Here is a 25308-nt window from a genome sequence, read left to right on the forward strand (position 1 = left end):
AACTTAAGTCTGGGAAGGTTCGGGTTTTGTTTTGTTCTTTTAAAAGCGAAATGCTGTTTTACCATAGCTGTACCTGTGCTGGTTTGTTAGTGGAGGGTTGTTCACAAAAGCCCAGCTACAGGCTTTTTTGTTTTGTTTTTCTTTTTTAAATGAAAGTGCTGAATGGTGTCGCTGAGAGAGGACTCTGAAAGTGGTGGCAGAGTCCACTGAGAGGGTGGAGCCTGGATGATGACTCAGCAGGGAGCTGTTCTGCAGGGTTACAATAATGAGCTGGTGAAATGCATTGAAGACTTATGCATGCAAAGAGAAGAACTGAACAAGCAGATCCAGCAAGCGGAATTGGAAAAAAATAAACTCCAGCATGAAATCCGAATCCTGTCTGAGCAATTGGAGTGTGTCTGTGAAAGCTTGGCCCAGAAGACAGCCTCACGGAACGAGCTTGATAAAATCCTTGCTGAAACTGAAACTGCTTATATGAAGATTTTGGATAGTTCTAGAATGCTGCTAAATGTCCTGAAGAAGGAAGTGGGGAATTGAAACAAAGCTGCAGAGCTGAAAAGCAACGTGGCCTGAAACAGCTAAATGCTTGGACTCTTAACACGATTACAATTCCTGAACAATACAGTTCAGAAATGAGGTTAGCCACAGAACCCTGTGATGAGCATAAATCTGAGAAAGGGTTCTACCTTAACTTTTGTATATGTTTTTAGCACATTTAAAATCATGGAAAATAATGTACAATACAGATAAATAAAGCTACTGTTTTGCTAAAAATTTCTGTATAATTATCTAAACAAACCAGCACATACGAAGAGTTACATAGACTTTGCAAATAGATTTGAGGAAAATAGAGGTCAAATTTTGGACCAACCAACTTTGACTTTATGCCTCTTTAATAACTGTAAGGGAAGGTCAGCAAGGAAAGGATTCTCTTTACCACTCAAGCCCTAAATGTTTACAACTGAATTTCAATCTGATTTATTAGTACTCCTTAAATCTGAGAGGAAAGAACAACTTTGTCTCTTTTCAGTCACTCCCATAGCAATGGCAGGAATACATGTTAATGACTTCTTTGAGAAATCCTATCCAGTTAATCCAATTCAGTTCTCTCCTGGGAAACATTGCAACTGAGGCCTTGGAAGAAGGGATGGTATAGAACGAGTGGGCAGGTGGTGAAGTCTGAACATGGACAAAATACTTCTGACTCCTTTTGGCTGAGTCAAGATGAGGATGATGAATCGTTTCAGCTGTTACTGGCCAAATAAAAATCTGCTAATGGTTTCTTCTTTTAGGGGTCTGTTCTCTATCTGAAATGTGCCTATAACTCAATCTCAGTATTATTTATTTTTATTAAGATGGCATCCAGAGACTCAGCAGTTTCATGTTGCTTTCAGGCCCACCTAAACCCCCTTTAAAATAAATGGAACAGGATTACGTCAAAATATGTTAAAATCAGTAATTTTTAGGGGGGGAGGGATAGCTCAGTGGTTTGAGCATTGGCCTGCTAAACCCAGGGTTGTGAGCTCAATCCTTGAGGGATCTGGGGCAAAACCAGTACTTGGTCCTGCTAGTGAAGGCAGGGGGCTAGACTCATGACCCTTCAGGGTCCCTTCCAGTTCTGTGAGATAGGGTTAGGTGTGTGTATGTATAATATAACCAAAAAAAAGACATACTATTTAACAGATGCTCTCTTTAGAAATTGAATTTCCAAAATGCAAGTTGATCATGTCCTTGCAAAGTGCATGGCAACTATAAACTTGCATACTGGGAGAGAATAGATCCCTTCATTTTTATAGTAGATGGCTATGTGTGGTATTCTAATAGGAAACAAACTTTTGAGTCTTTAGAACTCAAGACCATACATTACACAACTATTATTTATAAGGATTTTGGCAGCCCTTATCACTGTAATATCTTTATACAACTTGTTTCAATGACAACTTTTTACATAACTTTCTCAAAATTGTTTGCCTATTGAGTTCATCTTAGCTGATGGTAAAAGACAGAACTGCCTTAAGACTTTATTTTGTATTCCCTAATGTAAAACTTCTATTACTCATGTATCATAAGATGTCATATCATGTAGCAAAAGATTTATGAAGAATATGGTGAGGGAGTTTTACATACGCACTAGAAGAAGAAAATAATATTAGAGCTGGCTCTCTAGCTGTGAGACTTTCTTTTGCATGTGATTAAAAACAACCTAGTTTGGAGGGGGAGGGAAGAGAACATGGCAGAAATCTCAATTCTAATCTTGTTTTCTATTTCTAGTACTTAATAAACCTTTCTTTTTATATTGCCCTGCACACTAACAAACTAGCACTAGCTTTGCTCTTAGATGTGCATGGCAGTAAAATCTTGCATGGTGCCAAGTATCAGAGGGGTGTTAGTCTGTATCCACAAAAACAACTATACAGAAGTGAGTTTTTTTACTCACGAAAGCTTATGCCCAAATAATTCTGTTTGTCTTTAAGGTGCCACCAGACTCCTCGTTGTTTTTTCAGTAAAATCTTTGTTTCATACTGATTCAGTACATTTAAAGGAGTGCAGTTGGACTCTGACTTGTCGGGCAGCGTAATACAAATCATGAATCCCTCGGGTGCAAGAGCAAAGGGTATGTTAGTGCAAACAGTGTCTGGTGAGATTAGTCTCTATTCCGTTTTATGAAGCAAAGTTTATATTCTCCTGTGTGCAATGCTGCATTTAAAAAAAAAAAAACTCTTTGGGAAAGAATGACTAAGCTAATCAACAATTTGTTCATTTCCGCTAGCCTCACTTGAATAACACAGGAGTGACAAAACTAGCCAATATCAGGGATACTGCTATTATTGTAATACTATAACACTAATGAGGTAAAATCCTGCTTCCTTGTTTTTACTTTACTTCACAAATTACTGCAAATATTTTTTCACTGAGTTTGAGCTTCTGTCTATCCATCTAGATGTTTGATCTGCTTACCATATCTGATCTTGCTCATTACTTGATTGCCATGTCATGCTTGCTATTGACATCACAATCTTAGATTTTTCTGAGACTCTAGATCAGTGCAGCAAAGACTTCTGTCCCAGAGTTGCATGTATGTATTCTACTTCATATTAGTAGACATTGTTTAGTTGGAGTGGGACTTAGAGAATTTTAAGTGAAAAAGAACTTGTATCATGAAAGTTCTGGTTACAGAGAACTCAAAAGGTAGTTTCATTATCCTGCTTGGGTTCTTGTGCTGTACTGCACTCTTCTCCCCATCACTGCTATCAGAGAGCTCTTTTACTATCAGGTAACGAACCCGAAGTTCTCCCTGTTATGAGAATATCTTCCTGCTGGGACATGAGGCATCTTTTTCTTTTTGCATGGAACATGCAGACTAGTTGTGACCATTTTTATTAAACCAGGTGATGGAGTTATTTGTACTTTTACTCAGTTCAAACATCAGGTTTCTGTTAAGCAATTGTTAAATTCTGCTGAGTCTGGATAATGCTTTTCTAATTTGTCTATATAGGGATTCCTCTGACTTACGACGCCTGATTGCGTCAGACGCCACTTAACGACGCTTTTCAGTTGACTGCCCATTTCGCCCCTACGATGCTTGTTTCGCCCTTCGGAGGAAAGCCGGCAGGGAAAACACACGTCACATGCTGAGTCTCAGCCAATCACTGATTTCACTGTTAAAGTTTTCTGATTGGCTGAGCCCAGGGCCAAGAGCCAATCAAAAACAAGTGGCAAGTCTACCCGGCAACAAACTATCTTAGCCATGGAAGCCAATCAGACAAGCAACTGCAAGGGACCACTTCCAGCTCCATTCATTATAACTCAACCACAAAGTTATTTATAAGCAACTCTGTAAAAATCAAGACCAATTCTGTGTAGTATGTTGCCGGCATTCTGAGCAGCTGCCTGCCTTGCTGCTTTACTGCCCAGTCTGACTTAAGATGCTCAGTTGATGGTCTTTGTGATTCTAATTTTTTTTTTTAAATGGCAGAAAAGTGTAAATCCAGTACAGATGATGTTTCTTCTTCTAAGAAACGCAGAACAATTACTGTTGAAATAAAAATGGATGTCATTAAGAGATCTGGAAAAGGGGAGACAGCAATTGAAATAAGCAGAGCTTTGAATATTCCCCGAACGACTATTGTGACCATCCTGAAAAACAAGGTTAGAATTAAGTATCAGAGGGGTAGCCGTGTTAGTCTGGATCTGTAAAAGCAGCAAAGAGTCCTGTGGCACCTTATAGACTAACAGACGTATTGGAGCATGAGTTTTCGTGGGTGAATACCCACTTCGTCGGATGCGTGCATCCAACGAAGTAGGTATTCACCCACGAAAGCTCATGCTCCAAAACGTCTGTTAGTCTATAAGGTGCCACAGGACTCTTTGCTGCTTTTAGAAGATTAGAATTCAGGAACATGTCAAGGGCTCAGCTCCTATGCAGTCAACTGTGATAACTAAGCAGCGTGTTGGATTCATTGCTCAGGCTGAGGAGAGTTCTACTCATGAGCCCTTTAATGCAAGCAGGAGCTGGTTTATGCTTTTTAAAGCCAGGACCAATTTGCCTAACATCAGGGTCTTGATGACAAAAGTGTTGGCTGAGGTATTTCAACATTTGGAAGCTGTCATGTCCCTGTTTGAGGAACACGACCTCAACATTGAATGCAGTGTATCTGTGAATAGGGGCATATCCAACATGTACAGCTGCTACAGAGAAATTTACAAGGAGAAGAGGATAACATCTGTCCAAACTTCCTTGGACACTTTAAGTCTCCAGAGAAGACTGCAGAGAAGCCCCCAGCCAAGAGCCCTTCAAAAAGTCCTAGAAAGTCAAAGCATATATGATTTTATATATTTATTTGAATGCTGTTTACCAAATAAATACATTGCTGTTGCTACATTAGTCATCTATAATTCACTTAGTACAAAAATCTGGGTTATTGTGAAAATAGTGTATCAAGGCTTGGTTCAGGAACCAATCTACTCTTTATACCATTGATTCCTATGGGAAAAGCGGTTTCAACTTACATTTCGACTTACGACAATTCGTTCCTCAGAACTGAGTTGTAAGTCAGAGGGCTCCCTGTACACGTTTGCTTTGTATGACAAAGTGCTTTAATGTAAAACAAAGAAGAGTAAGGAAAAGCATGTGACTAACCTTGCTGCTTTGATATTTGCTGTGAGAAAGGGCCCTTCTTTCTTATGTACTTTTCCCTAAAAAATTCCCTCCAGTGCTGCCCCCTGTCCAGTTCAATCAGTGGGAGCACTAGAGCAAATAAAATAAAGTTCCAGCCTTTCATTCACTGTATCATCCAGACATGCTCTGAACAGGGTTAGACAACATGGCAGAGGCACCGGTGACTACTGAATACCTCTTTTGTACTAGCAGTTGCATCCCTGGAGCCTAACTGATGGTAGCCATGGTGTAAAATGAGAAACATTAAATGAAACGAGCACAAGCACAATCAAATTTCTTTTATTCCACAAGAGAGTTTTCGAGGGCAGTTGGTTTTTCTCAATTTTCCATTGATGGCACATAAGGGATATGTTCACAGTGAGCAGGTTTAAGAACTGAATAACAATTGAAGGAGGCATGTGTGGATGAGGAGGTGATGAAATCTTGGACTCACTGAAGTCAATATGAGTTTTGCTACTGACTTCAAGTGAGTCAAGATTTCATACAAAGTCTCAAGAAGGCTGTCAGTATCACTTGTGAGGAGATGTTATGACTGAGTGAAATATTCTTTTTGACAATTATTTACCATGCAGCAGTGTCATTTGCGTGATTGTAGCCAAGTTTATGAAAGCACTTACACTGGCTTGTGACTGTTGCATTAAGCCAAATTTTGAGAGGTAAATATATTCTTCCATGGGTAATCCATTCTTCAGCACCGCCCAAGACCTAGGCCTTTGTGAATAATATTTTTAAACAGTTCTGTTCTGAAACATGATTTTGTGCTAATTCCCCTCCCCTTAGTCAATCACAGATTGTATGTATTCAGAGTCCAATCTGCTTTCTATAGCTACAACGTTTGTACTATTTTTTTTTTATTTGCATTGGTGCTACGAATCTAATACAACTTTGAGAGAGAGCTCTGTTGTGCTCTGGCTTGGGCATGAGTCCCCATTCCAGGGGCAAATTCTGTGGAATTAGAAGACAGCTGCATTGCACAGGTGTAATTTGAGTTACGGAATCTGGTGTTTTAATCACAAGTAAGAAATAACACAGCAGGGGGGAGGGGGTTCAGGCCTGAAATTTACTTAAGCATTCTTCTTACTTGCACACTGACAAATTTGATCTGGAAGTTGACTCAAATATGGAATCTCATGATGCTATTTTTACACAGTTAATATTCAGAGTGGAATCACACTTGAAAGATATGAGACATAAAAAACTAGGGAGAATTTATTGGATATTTACTTAGGTGGCAGGTCTCTTTAACAGGAATGCTATTCAGTAATGATTTTAACTGTTTATGGCACAACAGTGTATGGATTACTTGGTGTGTGTGACAAATGCAGGGGTGCTCTTTAGTAATTACTGTTCCTATATTTTGTCACCTGTATAGTATTAGCGACAAGGTGGGTGAGGTAATAATCTTTTATTGTACCAACTTCTGCTGGTGAGAAACAAGCTTCCAATTACCTCACCCACTTTGTCTCTCTAATATCCTGGGACGGACATGACTACAACTGCACTGCATACACCCTGTATAGTATATCTGAACCATACATTGGGGCGAATATCTCACCTCGGGAGAGAAGACCCTTTTGAGTAGTCACCTAACAGCTTACACTTAAGGGTCCTAAAGGACAGAGCTAGAGTGAATAGCCTCAATGGCTTTAGCTTGCTCTTTTGGGAAGCACCCAAATCAGTTTGAATGAGAGAAATATACAGAGACCCACAGAGACTCAGGAGGACATGGGCTTGCTAAGGATCTATAAATTCTGTTCTGTTTCTGTAACTTAAGTGGAAAGTCTATCTACCTTGACTGATAGTGAAATATAAGATTAAATATGCCTAAAGGGAGTTTGTTTTAAATTTGTTGGGTTTTTTCCCTCTAATGCTTTGTTAAATAAAATACTTCATCTTAAGAAGGATCACTGATCACAGTGATCACTTGCTGAAGGGAGGAATTATAGGTGCCTGAAACACAGTCAAGTGTGCAGGATGGTAAATGGTCTAAGTGGAGGAATAATGAGATTCCACCCTGACAGGTGAGAGGTCAATATGAGGCCAAACGCCAGAAGTGGCTGCACTCAGGGAGAAGGTGTTATGTATACATCACAAAGCAAAGTGTAATTGTACTCCAGGTAAGCATAGCTGTATTAATTTTAATTAGCTGTTATCCTTCGTGGGGGTACCATGGGCTGTGAGATACCTCACTATCACCTGCCCTTAGTGTGAGTTTGTGCCTACCAGGGGTCATCTCCCCAACACCATCAGCTATGGGCAACTCAAGCTCACTTCTCTGGGCCTCGCAGGCCCCACTGTTTATCTACAGGTTAGCAATAGGTACACACCAGCCTCCAACCATCAGCCTGGAGTGTCTAGCCCCTGTTCCACAGGACACTTGCTTTATTCACAGTTTCACTGCTTCCAAATTATCAGTCCACCTCAGATCACCGCTCTGCCTAATACACAGCACTTAGATATGTTTATAGTGAAATTAAGTATGTTTAGTAGGGCTGTCAAGCGATTAAAAAATTATCATGTGATTAATTGCGCTGTTAAACTATAATAGAATACCATTTATTTAAATATTTTTGGATGTTTTCTACATTTTCAAATATATTGATTTCAGTTACAACACAGAACAACAAATATATAGTGCTCACTTTATATTTTTTATTACAAATATTTGCATTGTAAAAAACAAAAGAAATGGTATTTTTCAGTTCACCTAATACAAGTACTGTAGTGCAGTTTCTTTATCATGAAAGCTGAACTTACAAATGTAGAATTAAGTACAAAAAAAACTGCATTCCAAAATAAAACAATGTAAAATGTTAGAGCCTACAAGTCCACTCAGTCCTACTTCAGCCAATTGCTTAGACAAACAAGTTTGTTTATATTTGCAGGAGATTTAACGCTGCTCATGTCTTGTTTACCATCTCAACTGAAAGTGAGAACAGGTGTTCTCATGGCACTGTTGTAGCCAGTGTTGCAAGTTATTTACATGCCAGATGCACTAAAGATTTATATGCCCCTTCATGTTTCAACCACCATTCAAGAGGACATGCTTCCATACTGATGACTGGTTCTGCTTGATAACAATCCAAAGCAGTGTGGACCGACGCATGTTCATTTCCATTATCTGAGTCAGATGCCACCAGCAGAGGGTTGATTTTCATTTTTGATGGTTCAGGTTCTGTAGTTTCTGCATCGGGAGTGTTGCTCTTTTAAGACTTCTGAAAGCATGCTCCACACCTTATCCTTCTCAGATTTCGGATGGCACTTCAGATTCTTAAACCTTGAGTTGAGTGCTGTAGCTATCTTTAGAAATCTCACATTGGTAGCTTTTTTGCATTTTGTCAAATCTGCTGTGAAAGTGTTCTTAAAACGAACATGTGCTGGGTCATCATCCGAGACTGCTATAACATGAAATATATGGCAGAATGCAGGCAAAACAGAACAGGAGATACACAATTCTCCCCTAAGGAGGTCAGTCACAAATTTAATTAACATATTATTTTTTTAATGAGCATCATTAGCATGAACATGTCCTCTGCAATGGTGGCTGAAGCATGAAGGGGCATATGAATTTTTAGCACATTTAGCATGTAAATATCTTGCGACGCTGGCTACAACAGTACCATGAGAATACCTGTTCTCACTTTCAACTGACATTGTAAACAAGCGGGCAGCATTATCTCCTGCAAATATAAACAAACTTGTTTGTCTTAGTGATTGTCTGAATAAGAATAGGACTGAGTGGACTTGTAGCCTCTAAAGTTTTACATTGTTTTGGTTTTGTGTAGTTTAGTAACAAAACAAAAAAATCCACATTTGTAAATTATACTTTCACAATAAAGAGATTGCACTACAGTACTTGTATGAGGTGAATTGAAAAATTCTGTTTATTTTGTTTACAAATATTTGCACTAAAAATGATCAAAAAATAATAACGTGAGCAGTGTATACTTTGTATTCTGTGTTGTAATAGAAATCAATATATTTGAAAATGTAGAAAACATCCAAAATATTTAATAAATTTCAATCGATATTCTATTGTTTAACAGTGCAATTAATAGTGATTCATTTTTTGGGATTAATCACGAGTTAACTGGGATTAATCGCCAATCCTAATGCTTAGTTAACAAAACATAGAGATTCAAGTAATAGCACAAAGTATTGCAAATAAAAAAATATTTATAAAATCATAACACATTCTAGAGCTTAGGTTTAATTAACTAGATGTTTTCATGTCTTGTATTGCTCTCCCAAAATCATTGCAATGCTCCACAGCCAGGTTGCCTGTGACTCTCCTTTCATGAGACAAGAATACTGTCAGCTTGCTTCCTTGGTGAAAGACCCAGTATGGATCTTTGCTCCCCAAGATACATCAGAACTATCCTTCATCTTTATTCATAAACAGGATCTCACTCTCCTGCTGTTTGTTTCAGCTTGTAGATTTTTTCTTCTTGTAGATTTTTGCAGTCTCTTACTTTGCCTGTGGTTCATTATGCAAATAGGCATATACTGTGAGGCATACAATATACAAATGACTGAAGAGGGACACAGGTGTCTGTTACCTCTTGCCTGAAAGGTACATTTGTGAGGTGTGTATCACCTTCTGGTGACCTGCCTTAACTCTAAGACCTTAAAAACATACTTTTTAGTATAGATACTGTAACATGGTATACTGACTCATGAGCTAACTCAACCCTGTGTCACTCTGAATACCTACCAATGTATATAAATTGGGACTTAACTGGAAGACAGGTAGGTGACAGAAGGTGTCAATTAACTGAGCAGAGCTTTACCTGAAGGGCTAATTGAAGGAGAAGCAACTCCAACAGGTGGGATGATATGAATGATAGGAAGTAAGCCCTAGAGAGGGGAAATCCAAAGGAAGGCAGAGGGCTAACTGCTGTTCTGTTCCCTTTCCTAGAAGCAAGTGGGGAAGCTGGGTATGGAATGTGAATAACACTACAAACTGTGGTGTGCTGAAAGAATATAATAAAGCACAGTGATGCTAAAGGAGACATGGAGTGGTCGTGGCCTGTGGTTAGGGTCTGAAAGGACTCTCCAAGGGACACCCTATGACAGATGCACAACTCCTTAAATATTATCTGTGCATACATTTTGCACTGATTATAATGACCAGTGGTCTACTGGCTCTCAGTAGACCCCACAGATGCCATACTTTGAACTATTTTGCACATAAACAACAAGGAGTCCGGTGGCACCTTTAACACTAACAGATTTATTTGGGCATAAGCTTTTGTGGGTAGAAAACCCACTTCAGATGCATGGAGTGAAAATTACACATACAAGCAGACTGTATCTGTAATTTTCACTCCATGCATATGAAGAAGTGGGGATTTTACCCATGAAAGCTTATGCCCAACTAAATCTGTAAGTCTTTAAGGTGCCACCAGCCTCCTCGTTTTTGAGGATACAGACTAACATGGCCACCCATCTGATATTTTGCATATATCCAACCCAGGGGATCCCTGTAAAACCCTACAAACCCCCTGTGCCCTCTGCCAGTTGGCAGCAAGGGGTCTGTGGGTCATGATAGCTAGCACTGGTAACAATAACGGTGAAGATGTGGCAGCATGAGCTTCACTGCGGGCTAGCCACCCAATTCCTCTGCTGTACAAGGCCCCCAGGGATACTGCCTATGTACTCAGATTGCTAGCAGGGTCTGTACCATTGCATCTTCTTTGCTATTGTTACCCATGCTGGCTAGATTAAAGCTAGAACAGACATGCTTACTCACACTACAATTACTTAATTTTGCAGGGCAGATGTACCCTCAGAGACTAGAAAGGGGAAACGGGCAGCTAGCCTCATAACTGTGACTGTGTGCTTCAAAATATTTGTTTTACTAAGCTATAATCCAACCTCCTACAGCCTATGGCAAGGAGGAGACTTCCTCGATGGTAGTTTGTTATAGAAGAGTCTGTTATGGAATTTTCCCCCATCTTTTCCTGGAGCATTTGGTACTAGCTGCTCTTAGAGAGGATAGTGGACTAGAAGGACTATTGTCTGATGTGACATGACAATTCTTGTGCTCCTGTTTAAAACTAAGGAATGATTTAAAAATTGCTATACTGCCTGTTAAGATAATCTGCTCCTTTGGCTCAGGAGGGGGAGGAGATGAGGGATATTGTAAGGGCTGAACCTTATTTAGTAAATGTTTTTAGACCCATTTGTTAACCAAGAAAAGTCTTTAAGGATTGTAGGTTTATTTCGTAGCCCGCCACTTCAGTTAAAGGACAAGCCTAATAAGAGTCCATTGGTCACAGCACGGGCTTCTAAGAGTGTACTTCCCCCTTCTAAGCTTTCTAAAGTGCAAAAAGTTTCCTTGCTAGAAGATTACACTACAAGTTGCTGCTGGACTATGGTTCATCTCTTCTGAGGCTATGGAAATAAATATTTTATTTCAGCAATGCACAAGCTAGAAACGTTAGACATCAAAGAGGGGGAAGAAATGCTGAGTTCTGTTGTAGCCTGTGAATCCAACTACAAGGAGTTATTTCCTAGTAATTGTCTCATTCCGGTGCAAGTGCAGCTTTTTCTAGAAAGCTGTTGAAAATATCTTTCCTAATGGGATAGAATTGTTCTGTGTTGCCTCAGTTGTTCTGTGTTGCCTAAATTGTTGGAATGACACTAATATTAGCTGTAGAAGAATAGGGGCAGTTTGGGGCCAAATGCTCAAGGGGAGTTCTGGGTACAGAGTGGGTAGCAGCTTGGAGGACAGCAATCTCTTCAGAGCCAGGGCACACTGGCTGGTACTCTGGAGGAATTAGTCCATGATATGTTATAATTCTTACATTCACCCCCTCACTCTCCCTGTACAGCAGAGGGACTGGGAAGCTGATTACAGTAGAGTCAAAATCTGATTTATGTGCTACCTCCTTGCTCAGGGCTTGTTGCAAAGCCACAAATTCACCCATGATAAATAAATAAAATGGACAAATATATCAAAATTTACAGAAGACGTCTTAAATTTGAATTAACCTTTAATGAGTCAAATCATCTTTATTTTTAAGTGAGGAAAAAATGTTCTGGGCCTAGGTCTTTTCCCCTTATGCCTTAGTTCTGCTTTTCCTCTCTCGCCTTCTTGTGAAATGTGGAGTGTCTCTCCTTTTTGACTTGCATGTAATAGATTGTAATGTCACCAACTCAGATAAACATTTTTTTGCAGTGGTCCCTGACGGTGTAACTAAAATCATGGCACTACACAGGAACAGAACCAGTCTGAACTCTAATTGCACAGTAGACTGCAGTGGCTCCAGTTCCCTGGCATCAAGCTGAGGGGTACTAAACTGCAATCCTTTTCAGCAAGTACAGAGCTATAGAGAGAACTTGAAGTGGGATTCAGTATAAGGGGTGAAGTCTGGCTCTTCCTTGGTAGAAAATACCTTCAACCCTCTTGTGTCTGGATCGGGGCATGATGTTGCTCACCCAGACAGCTGCTGTCCTGTGTAGGTGCTTGCATTACCAGTCAAGGCAGCTACTACAATAAGAGACCCCCCTGCTGTGTTTCCATTAGCTTCAGTAGTAGTGTATGGGGGAGGACTGACCATGTAGGCCACATACCCCTGCTCCTTATAGCAAGAAGATAGGCTATATAGGGAAGTAAAGCAGACCAGCAAATATGAAAGATAGATACCGATCATCCGCTTACCAAAAAAATTGTAAGAAAGTAGCTTTCTCTCCTCAGTGCTTGGCTAAGATTAAAGAGAAGAAATGTGTTATGTGTTTGTCAATATAAAAGTGTGTATCAGTTTGTTGGGGCAAGGAGTGTCACTTCTGTCATAAACAGATAGCTAAGGGTTAATGTCTCTTTCACCTGAAGCACCTGACCAGAGGACCAATCAGGAAACCGGATTTTTTCAACTCTGGGTGGAGGGAAGTGTGTGTCTGAGTCTTTGTCTGCCTGCCTGCTTTCTCTGAGCTTTGGAGAAGTAGTTTCTACTTTCTAATCTTCTGTTTCTAAGTGTAAGGACAAAGAGATCAGATAGTAAGTTATATGGTTTCTTTTCTTTGGTATTTGCATGAATATAAGTGCTGGAGTGCTTTGATTTGTATTCTTTTTGAATGAGGCTGTTTATTCAATATTCTTTTAAGCAATTGACCCTGTATTTCGTCACCTTAATACAGAGAGACCATTTGTATGTATTTTTCTTTCTTTTTTTTTATATAAAGCTTTCTTTTAAGACCTGTTGGAGTTTTTCCTTACTTCAGGGAAATTGAGTCTATACTCACCAGGGAATTGGTGGGAGGAAGAAATCAGGGGGAGATCTGTGTGTGTTGGATTTGCTAGCCTGATTTTGCATTTCCTCTGGGTGAAGAGGAAAGTGCTTTTTGTTTCCAGAACTGGGAACAGAGAGGGAGGGTCACTCTGTGCAGTTTCACAGAGCTTGTGTCTGTGTATCTCTCCAGGAGCACCTGGAGGGGGGAAGGGAAAAAGGATTATTTCCCTTTGTTGTGAGACTCAAGGGATTTGGGTCTTGGGGTCCCCAGGGAAGGCTTTTCAGGGGGACCAGAGTGCCCCAAAACACTCTAATTTTTTGGGTGGTGGCAGCAAGTACCAGGTCCAAGCTGGTAGCTAAGCTTGGAGGTTTTCATGCTAACCCCCATATTTTGGACGATAACTTCACTTGTACGGTGCCTAACACAATGGGGGCAACAGCCACTGAGTGTGGACTCTATGTGACACTGTAATCAGATTTTCAAATACCATCACTGTATTCAGGAACATTCACATTTATTCCAGAAATTGACATAGTTTATAGGAAAATAACATAACCCAAATAAAAAATCCCAGTCATGCCACTGGAGCACACAGACTGAAGTCTTACTGAAAAATAGATCAGCTCCTCATCCTTTTTAGTCTTGTTGTATATTGCCTATGCAGCACAGTGTCCCTAAAGCATACTAAAAGATGCTCCGAGTATGTTCACTATAAACTTGCTTCTAAAAGTTACATTAGAGCATCATATATACTCAGGGTTTATCTTTGAAATCCCATTGTTCTATTTCACAAGCTCAGATATTCCCAAATGAAGTTCACAAGACATAAAACATTCCACATGCCCTCATCTGCCAAGAGTAAGGGGCAGCAATTAAAAGTTTTCATGCTGTGAAATCTCTGGGCACCAATAGTTTCTGCATAGAATGTTATAACATTTTAAAGAATAATTGGTTTTTCCCTGTCTGGGGTGATGAATGCAAGCATACTCGTCTTTTTGAAAGAGGGCTACATCTCAGTCATTCTCAGGGTACGTCTACACTACGGGATTATTCCGATTTTACATAAACTGGTTTTATAAAACAGATTGTATAAAGTCGAGTGCACGCGGCCACACTAAGCACATTAATTCGGCGGCGTGCGTCTATGGTCTGAGGCTAGTGTCGATTTCCGGAGCGTTGCACTGTGGGTAGCTATTCCATAGCTATCCCATAGTTCCCGCAGTCTCCCCCGCCCCTTAGAATTCTGGGTTGAGCCCAGTGGCTGATGGGGCAAAAATCACTGTTGCGGGTGGTTCTGGGTAAATGTCATCAGTCATTCCTTTCTCCGGGAAAGCAACAGCAGACAATCATTTTGCACCCTTTTTTCCCTGGATTGCCCTGGCAAACGTCATAGCACGGCAACCATGGAGCCCGTTCAGCTTTTTTTTTACAGTCACCGTATGTGTACTGGATGCCGTGGACAGAGGCGATACTCCAGCGCTACACAGCAGCATTCATTTGCTTTTGCATGATAGCAGAGATGGTTACCAGTCATTCTGTACTGTCTGCTGCCAGTGTAATTTAGCAATGAGATGACGGTTATCTGTCCTTCTGTGCTGTCTGCTGCTATCATGGGTGCCCCTGGCTGAGATTGGCCGGGGGCGCAAAAGCAAAACTGGGAATGACTCTCCGAGTCAATCCCTCCTTTATGGTTTCTAAAAATAGAGTCAGTCCTGCCTAGAATATGGGGCAAATGTACTAGAGAAGCAGTGTATCAGAGAGTACAGCTGCTCTGTGTCAGATCCCGCAGAAATGATGAGCTACATGCCATTCACGGGGGGTGCTTCTGCAACAACTCCACCCGTTGCTTCCCTCCTCCCCAAACCTTCCTGGGCTACCGTGGCAGTGTCCCCCCCATTTGTGTCATGAAGTAATAAAAAATGCAGGAATAAGAAACACTGAGTTTTTAGTGACATAAAATGAGAGGGAGGCAGCCTCCCGGTGCTATGATAGTCCAGGCAGTACAAAATCTTTTCTTTTCACATGAAAGAGAGGGGGCTGATTGAAGCTCAGCCCCCCGTTGCTGTGATGAAGACGGTTACCAGCCATTCTGTACCATCTACTGGGAATGACTGGGAGTCATTCCTATTTTCACCCAGGCGCCCACGGCCAGCCACACCTGAAGCCAGCCAGGAGCACTCATGGGTTCATAAGGAGGACCGTTACCAGTCCTACTGCACCGTCTGCCACCAGGGAGGGGAGAGGAGCGGATACTGCTCTTCACTCCTGCAGCATCGCGTCTACCAGCAGCATTCAGTAGACATAGGGTGACATTGAAAGAAGTCAAGAAATGATTTCTTTCCCTTTTCTTTCATGTGAGGGGGGAGTAAATTGACGAGCTATTCCCTGAACCACGCCGGACAATGTGTTTGACCCTACAGGCATTGGGAGCTCAGCCAAGAATGCAAATACTTTTCGGAGACTACTGTGGGATAGCTGGAGTCCTCAGTACCCCCTCCCTCCCTCCATGAGCGTCCTTTTGAGTCTCTGGCTTCCCGTTACGCTTGTCACGCAGCACTGTGTAGCCTGTAGATTTTTTTTTTCAAATGCTTTGGCATTTCGTTTTCTGTAACAGAGCTCTGATAGAACAGATTTGTCTCCCCATACAGCGGTCAGATCCAGTATCTCCCGTACGGTCCATGCTGGAGCTCTTTTTGGATTTGGGACTGCATTGCCACCCGTGCTGATCAGAGCTCCACGCTGGGCAAACAGGAAATGAAAATCAAAATTTTGCAGGGCTTTTCCTGTTTACCTGGCCACTGCATCCGAGCTGAGATTGCTGTCCAGAGTGGTCACAGTGGTGCACTGTGGGATACCGCCCAGAGGCCAATACCGTCGATTTGCGGCCACACTAACCCTAATCCGATATGGTAATACCGATTTTAGCGCTACTCCGTTCGTCAGGGAGGAGTACAGAAACCGATTTAAAGAGCCCTTTATATCGATATAAAGGGCCTCGTAGTGTGGACGGGAACAGTGTTAAATCAGTTTAACATTGCTAAAATAGGTTTAAACGCGTAGTGTAGACCAGGCCTCAAACACACTAAAGCCTGCTGCTTTTTGTATGGACTTCTGTCTCATGAACTGAGATCAAGATCCTGGCAACAAATTGCAACTCACAGGCTCGTGAAAGTTCTGCCCACCTTTACAGGCATGCCTCAAAGAGACTTTGTAAAGGAGAAACAGGCTTCTGATAATGTAATGTCAAGCTGTTTCTGAGGCTGTGGGTTGGCTCCTGGGCTCAGATAAACGGGAGTAAAAATACTTAATTACATGCTTTGACCTGATTCAAATAGGGCTGCATGCGAAAGCATCTAGTAAGATTATGGAATGCCCTCCCCTCAACCTTTACATTGTTGGGTAGGGGAGACTGTACTCATCCTTCTGAAAGATGTGTGTCAGAGGAAATGGAATCAAACCTGAGAAGTGTCTGTTCCAGACACGAAGAAAGCAAAGCTGCTCCATGTGAGTTCTGCTTTTTATCTTTACCATGCCAACTCCATCATGCAAATTCTGAAATAAAGTAGCCACTGAAAGGAAAGGAGAGAGAGATAAATATGCTGTTTGCTGCTGATTACAATGCAATTATTCTCCAATCATTGTACATGAGCATTGTTGTGTGGAATTATTTCAGGGTACAAGATAAAACGTAAATCTGAAACCTGAATTCTATGCTCAGAAATGTTTAATTAAAACCGTTTTTATTTTAGATGGGCGTGAAAAGAAAGTGCATTTAATGGTGCTTTTATACCCATGAGACTTGGCTGATACATTTGTCAACAAAAACTAGTTTTCACTAGGTTAGTAGAACAGCAATTTACTACACTAATAAATATGGAATGAAATTTGATTTTATTATGTGGCTTTTTTAATCTCTTTATTGCAGCATGTATGACTTATAGTTTCAGATGTTAGTGAAGTCAGTAATGTCCAGACACAATGAGGGGTGTGATAAGGATGGAATTAAGGCATTAACTTGCTTCTGTAGATTTAAATTAGATCCTTCTTTGTTACTTTGATATATAGATTTGTTTTAAATAACCTTTGCAGCTGGCTGTTCGGCAGCAGTGTGTTGCCAAACATTTTAACAATGGCATCCCTCAAATTTTCAGCCTGGGTTAGTAATATAGGGCACATTTCCTAGGTAAAACACTCTTCCCTACGCTTCCCAAAAACTTCATTCTGCTCTGTGATGGGTTGGACCCCCTGCTTCTGGGATGCCACCTGATATACTGGGGTTTCACTGAGCCACCCCAGCTGAATCAGCCTGGGTTCCCTCTGCCTGCTTTGCTGAATTAGGGTCTCCGGCCTCTTGCAGCACAAACACACACAGGGCCACACCCTGCTGCAGACACAGACTTAAGTCAGCTTTGTGTGAGAGGACTCCCTCAGTACTCATGTGCACACCCCTTTTTGGGAGATAAACCCAAAATAATACTGTCTTGCACTGTATAGAAAAATCTGCACAGCGCAAGCTCATAAAAATCCACCCTTTTCCTCAATGTGAAGAGAGATATGCACACTTCTTGCCCCCAAAGTTAGAAACTGCATAAACTGGAATGCATTTTTCTTATAAAAAAGAAATGTGTATTAACTACTAAAGGTGGATTTTAAGTGAATATAAGAGATAACAGACAGAACAAAGCAGATTACTAAGCAAATTACAGTAGATGAGAAGCTGGATATGAGTCAACAGTGTGCCCTTGTTGCCAAGAAGGCCAACGGCATATTGGTTTATATTTGTAGGAGCACTGCCAGCAGATCGAGGGAAGTGATTATTCCCCTCTATTTGGCACTGGTGAGGCCACACCTGGAGTACTTTGTCCAGTTTTGGTCTCTTTCCCTCCTCTCCCCCCCCTCCCCCCACACACACAGAAGGGATGTGGACAAATTGGAGAGAGTCCAGCGCAAGGGAACAAAAATGATTAGGGAGCTGGGGCACATGACTTACGCGGAGAGGCTGAGGGAACTGGGGTTATTTAGTCTGCACAAGAGGAGAGTGAGGGGGAATTTGGTAGCAGCCTTCAACTACCTGAAGTGGGGTTTCAAAGAGGATGGAGCTAGACTGTTCTCAGTGGTGGCAGATGACAGAATGAAGCAATGGTCTCAAGTTGCAGGGGAGAGGTCTGGGTTGGATATTAGGAAACATTATTTCACTAATAGGGTGGTGAAGCACTGGAATGGGTTACCCGCAGAGCTCATGGAATCTCCACCCATAGAGGTTTTTAAGATCCAGCTTGACACAGCCCTGGCTGGGATGATTTAGTTGGTGTTGGTCCTGCTTTGAGCAGGGGATTGGACTAGATGACCTCCTGAGGTCTCTTCCAACCCTAATATTCTATGATTCTAAATGAAACCAAACACACAAACTAAGCTAGTTTTATTAAAGAAATAGGTTACAAATAGTATTTCTCACCCTAGATGTTGTTTCAGGCAGATTACAGAAAATCTTGAAAGGCAGCTGCGCTGGTCTCCCTCTTGAGACCTCAGGTATTATAGTACTCACAAGCTAGACACATTTCCAGCTTGGGCTCAACCCTTCTCCCCACAGGTCTTTTTTCAGTGTCTCTTAGGTTGGGGAGGCAGAGGAGAACCATGATGATGTCACTCCCCTGCCTTATATAGTGCTTGTGTAAGGCAGGAACCCTTTGTCTTCTAGTAGAAAACCACTGGCATTCCAAAAGGGAAAGAGGGGTATTCAGTACTAGCTGACTCAGACCCATGTCTCTGCATGGCTGTGGCAGCCATTGCTTGTAGGCTGTCTCCAGGGGCCACAGGAAGATTAAGCTCTTTCACAGTCCATTGTCTCTGTTCATGGCCCATTAGTCCGATCTGGCTTTTCCATTGTTGTACCTGATGTGCTGGTTGGGAGTGACACCCAAAGTAACACATTTGAAATATAGACACAGTTAATATTCCCAACTTCAGATACAGAAATGATACAGGCATACAAATTGGATAATCATTCAGTAAATCATAACCTTTCCAATTATATGTCATACGAGCCACATGCTTAAGTATATCTCAGTTATGTCATATTCATATCATAAGCATATTTTCATAAAGAATATGGAGTGAAACATCACACGCTCCATACTCCTCCAGACATAACAAGGGTTGTTGGCATCCCATGAGTTGGGTTAAAGTCTGAATGAAAGATATAAGAAAAGCCAATAAACCAGTAACTACCCACTCAGTAATGTTATTCCCTTCTTTCCCCCAGAGGGTAGGTTTGAGATAGCTAAGAAGTTCTGAGTCAATGTACTGCCACATACGTAGGTATAAAAGGCAAGGGTGGGACTATTTCCTGGATAAGACTATTTCCTGCCTTTACCAGCCAGGAGAGATGCTAAGTACTGTACAGGATCAGTTATTAACATTCAGTGGATGCTTCAGCCTCATTCCCAAACACTCTCTTCCCCAAAGTTCATCAAGGAGATGTCATCTTGCAGATGCTGGTAGAGAGCAAATGACTAAATAAACCAAGACAACAAATACAACACAATAGTGGCCTAATGTTGGAAACATGAAAATCTCCTCTATGTTTATGTTCTGTGGAAATGTAAATCGGAAACAGAATATCAATATACTGTCAAAGCTATTCTAGAGAACAGTTAACAAAGTTGAAAGTGATAGTTTACCTTGTAGAGAAGAAAACTAACGCAGAGTTTAACTTCATAAATTGTATCTTAAAAGTGGCTTAAAGCATTTTTTATAAACTGCACAAATCAAGTCAAAGTGGTAAGAAAAGTGTTGGATTTCAGTTTAAGGCCTGGTCTACACTGGGGTGTGTGTGGAATCGATCTAAGTTACGCAACCTCAGCTATGTGAATAATGTAGCTGAAGTCGATGTACTAATATCTACTTACCATGGTGTCTTTACTGTGGTAAGTCAACTGATGATGCTCCCCCGTCGACTCCACCTGTGCCTTTCACTCCGATGGAGTACTGTAGTCGATGAGAGAGCACTCAGCAGTCGATTTATTGCGTCTTCGCTAGACACGATAAATCGACTCCCGCTGGATCGATGACTCCAAAGGTAAGTGTAGACATGCCCTAAATGTCATTTGTTTCTAATTTTATATGGAGTGTGATAGTAACAAAACATTATGGTTGTTCTTTCAAAAGCTTACAACTGAACATTGACTTAATACAGCTTTGAAACATTACTATGCAGAAGAAAAATGCTGCTTTTAACATCTTAATTTAAATGAAACAAGCACAGAAGCAGCTTCTTTACTTTGTCAGTTTTTTTAAACTTTCCATTTATATTTTTAGTAGTTGACATTTATTTGTACTGTACTTGCTTTTTTTTTTCCTCTCTGCTGCTGCCGCCTGATTACTTACTTCTGGTTCCAAATGAGTTGTGTAGCTGACCAGTCAGTTTGTAACTCTATTCTACTTTATTTTGAATGTACTGATTTAAATAATGTTATCACTCTGGGATGGGGCTGGGGATGAGAGGTTTGAGTTGCAAGAGGGTGCTCCAGGCTGGGATTGAGGGATTTGGAGGGCAGGAGGGGGATCAGGGTTGGGGCAGGGGGTTGAGGTGTGGAGAGAGGCTCAGGGGTGCAGGCTCCCAACGGCGCTTACCTCAAGTGGCGCCCAGAGGCAGTGGCATGTCCCTTCTCCAGCTCCTATGCATTGGCGCATCCAGGTGGTTCTGCATGCTGCCCTGTCCACAGGCACTGCCTCACAGCTCCCATTGGAGTCCAGAGGGGGCCATTGGAGCGCATAAGAGCCAGAGCTGGGCCATGCAGTGGCTTCCAGGAGCCATGTGGTGTGGCCCCTGACCCTGGTCCCCTGCTGGAGTGCCAGAGCAGGTCAAGCCCCACACCCTACTCCTCAGCAGGAGCTTGTAAAATGGCTTAAAATAGCTTGCTTCAGGTGACAGCAAGTCTGTTTTGGATGGGAACCCCCAGCATTTATTTGCTAATATGTAAATTTCTTGCCTACACCTTTCTTCCTGCCAAAGAATGACCACTTAAGCAAGTAGTAAGTCTGTTTGATTTTGATGACACCTCGCAGTGGTGCTGACTAGCCTTGTGTCTCTGACAAACTGGTTTGGGCTGCTGTCCCAATTGGAATGTGCTTTAGTAACATCATACAGTACAATCTCATAACTTTTCATACAATGTTGCCACACATATTCTACCAGGACAATAATGACCAGTGAATTATGAGTTTTCAAATGATACCTCACAAGGCATACTTTGTAAACAAAATTAATAGTTTTATAAAAATGATGAACATAAGGGTAGAGTCTGTCACAACCATCTATCTGTAGATTAAAAAATGGATTTAAATTATATATATATGTTAACAAGCTAAAGTTACAGTAAATACAGAAATAGCTGTACAGTGGGAGTAATGTTTGCATTGAGCAGCCAAGAGAAATTTGAGTGATACTGGAAAAGATATAATTTTTTGAGACTATCCAGCAAGATTAAGAAGAATTTCACTGGAAGGAGAATTCCACAGGAAAGAAGGTCAGTTTCCTCTTTTTTAATTATTTAGGGTTTTTTTTAAATTGAAAAATGCATGGATGCTACATATAGCATAAAGAATAAACTACCATGAGTAAGAAAAGTAAATTGATAAAGCAGTGAACAACAAGACATATACAGATTATTTGTTCTATTCCATAACTATGGTAGACAAATGTTTTTAAGTAGGTACAATGGCAAGAAGGGTTGTTTTGGGTAATATGGTATGCAGAGGCAGACCGTCCATATAGGCAAACTAGGTAGTCACCTAGGACGCCAAATGGCGCCAAATTTGAGGGAAAAAATCAAATGAAAAAAAATGAAAAAGATGGAAAGAAATACAAATAAAATAACAGATGTAATTATTTCAATTCTCATCTGCGTACAGAGGGAATATTAATTATAATTAATTTCTCTACATTTCTGATAACTTATTAATATGTCATATTTATTACAAAATAATTATATTTTAGCAAAAAAAAATTCAATTTGAGATGTAGGGTCAAGATGACCCACTTTGCAATTTTGATAAGCTATAACTCAGCCACAATGAAACACATCTGCCAGCGGCAAGAGCTGTACTGCTAGTGACATCTGACTCAAATATACATCAAGGTCGCATAGCTGGAAATCCATGTAGAGCAGCGATATCGCGAGCTGATACATGTCAAACGGTCATTTTAACAATGTCGCAGGCAGATGGTTAAGAATTGAGCGAATACTGTGGAAAATTGTGTTTCTTGGTGCCAAAGAATAAAGAATAACGTCTTTCGGCATTATAAATCCAAAATATGAGTATCTTTAAGCGTTATTAAACCTTAGCGTTATTATTGGACTGTATAGCTATGAACTTTTCTTTGTTATAACTGGTTCACATGTAATAAATAAAGTAACAGCGTTAACGTTTAATAGACTACGACAGTGATGATATCACAGTCCAAGTGGGTAACCATGAGGAAGGAGATTACTTTTCAAACAACCAGTGTCGGGTTATAATGTCAACAAAGGTCATTTTGTTTCTGTGTAAATGCTTTGACTAACTGTTTGAATAGGTAAGTGCGTGTATGTTACTAATCATTGAACCTTTAAGCAGTGAAAAGATGTGTTGGGATGGATGCAATGTGGTTTAAATCGCCAACCATGTGGTGGGTGTGTCCGCCATCCTTAACGCTATAATGCTTGCAGTTGGGAGCAATATTCAAAACATAACAATATTCAAATACCCCATGACAGAAAGAGGAAAAAGAAAACCCTCAGGAGCTGAGTATCATAAATGAAAGGCTGAGAAGGAAAAGGACCAAGCAAAACAGTAGGGATCATTCCTGAAATATCTTCTCTTTAATCCAAATAAAGATGGAAGCAGTTCACAGCATCCAGATGAAGGAATTTTACTTGGAGAGGAGGTTAGCTCACATCTACCTGGAAGTAATTTGGATCATCAAGATGAAGGTATATTACTTTGAGATGAGGGTAGCTCACATCCACAAAAAAGCAGTTTGGAAATTCAAGATGATGGAAACTTACTTCTAGATGAAGGCAGCTCACAGCATCAGACTGATATAGAAGTGGAGAAAATTTATTCCCCATCAGAGACACATGCAGAAATTGAAGTAAATGAAGTAGAAGGAAGAAAGGATGAAGAAGTTACAAACAAGTTACAGTATGGGGACCCAGCTTCATGGCCCAGATCTGATGACAGAGTGCGGCAAATTCTTGTGGAACATGGACCTAAACAAGTTCTTGAATTTCCCTTTCCTAAGGATGGAAATAAAAGAAAATTCTCTGCTCAGCATTACAAGAGGAAACTCATTAATGGGGAAGAAATTCATTGAAACTGGTTACAGTATTCAGTGTTGAAGGACTCTGTGTTTTGCTTTTGCTGCAAGTTGTTTAGAAATCAAGCAATTTGGTACATCACTTACTGAAAACGGTTCGAAGGGCTGGAAAAACATCTCTTCAATTCTCTTGTCACATGACAGAAGTACAGAACATTTGGAATGTTTTCAGAATTGGAAAGAACTTTAATTACGATTGAAAAATGGAAAAACTATCAAAGAAAATGTACATGTGACCAAGGAAAAAAGAATATTGGCAACAAATATTAGAGCATCTGATTGTTTTAGTGAGAGTTTTCAGTGGGCAAAATTTAGCATTCTGCAGTCACAGTAGAAATGAAAAATTATACACTCCAGGTAATGGAAACTTTTTAAAATTTGTTGAATACCTAGCTTTGTTTGATGCAGTCTTGAAGGAACTTCTATGTAAAATAACTGATCATGAAACACAGGTTCATTACTTATGAAAAAAATATGCAGAATGAACTGATTCAAATCCTAGCAAATGCAATTAAAAAGAAAATTATAGAAGCTGCCGATTCTGCAAAATACATTTCAATAATACTAGACTGTCACCAGATGTGAGTCATGTTGAACAAATGACAATCATTCGTTTTGTGAATATGGAAAAGTCTGCAGATGAAGATAATGTTGAAGTGCTCAGAAAGGAACATTTTTTGGGTTTCATACCACTGAAGGAGAAGACTGGAGCATTTATGACTGAAACTATTCTACAAGAGCTTGAAACAATGTCATTATCTGTTGAAAACTTACATGGCCAAGGCTATGATAATGGGAGTAATATGAAGGGTAAAGACAATGGTGTGCAAAGGAGAATGATGGAAATAAGTCCTAGGGCCTTTTTCGTTCCTTGCAGTGCACATTCACTGAATTTGGTTGTCAATGATGCTGCTAGATGCTGTTTGGAGGCAAGCAGTTTCTTTGACCTAGTGCAACAGGTTTAGTGTTTTTTTTCTCAGGCTCAACATGCTGTTGGGAGATTCTGACTCACCATGTGAATTCTCTAACTATGAAACCACTTAGTGAGACACGATGGGAGAGTCACATTTGATATGAAGCCTCTTCAATATGAACTTGGAAACATTTATGATGCCCTAATTGAAATTTCTGATGATACTACCTTTACTGGATCATCTGGCAGTATGGCACGTTCAGATGCAGAAGCTCTTGCAAATGGCCTTTCCAAGTTTAAATTTGTGACTTCACTCATTTTGTGGTATAATATCCTTTTTGAGATTAACCTCACTAATAAGCAGCTTCAGGAAAAGAACTAGAACATACATTCTGCTATTCAAAAACTGCAGCAAACTAAAAATACTCTGGAGGAATTCAGAAGTGATGAAGGGTTCGGAAGAACACTAGTAGATTCTCTCGAGTTTTCTGAAGAAATAGACTTTCCGACAGAATGAACCAGAGCTAGTTTGCTTTCAGCAAAAGAAAGAGCAGTTTTCGTATAAAAGATGAGACATACCCATTCAGAACCCAAAACAAATGTTCAAAGTGAATTTCTACT

At 40.5% G+C, this 25308-nt stretch overlaps 2 protein-coding genes across 2 annotated transcripts in view; both read left to right on the plus strand.

Moving 5' to 3' along the window:
• The first annotated feature begins 228 nt into the window (after positions 1 to 228).
• LOC127043646 (microtubule nucleation factor SSNA1-like) lies at positions 229 to 537 on the plus strand. The gene has a single exon (XM_050937627.1). It carries the CDS (start codon positions 229 to 231, stop codon positions 535 to 537), a length of 309 nt encoding a protein of 102 aa, XP_050793584.1.
• Positions 538 to 1647: 1110 nt separating this feature from the next.
• Positions 1648 to 25308, plus strand: part of MPP7 (MAGUK p55 scaffold protein 7) — a 441047-nt gene continuing 417386 nt past the window's right edge. Inside the window, exon 1 of the mRNA XM_050939089.1 lies at positions 1648 to 4149. The gene's annotated coding sequence lies outside the window, so the exon portion shown is untranslated. The remainder of the gene's footprint in view (positions 4150 to 25308) is intronic.

This window comes from Gopherus flavomarginatus, chromosome 2 (genome assembly GCF_025201925.1).
Source record: "Gopherus flavomarginatus isolate rGopFla2 chromosome 2, rGopFla2.mat.asm, whole genome shotgun sequence".
NCBI classification, from domain to species: domain Eukaryota; kingdom Metazoa; phylum Chordata; order Testudines; family Testudinidae; genus Gopherus; species Gopherus flavomarginatus.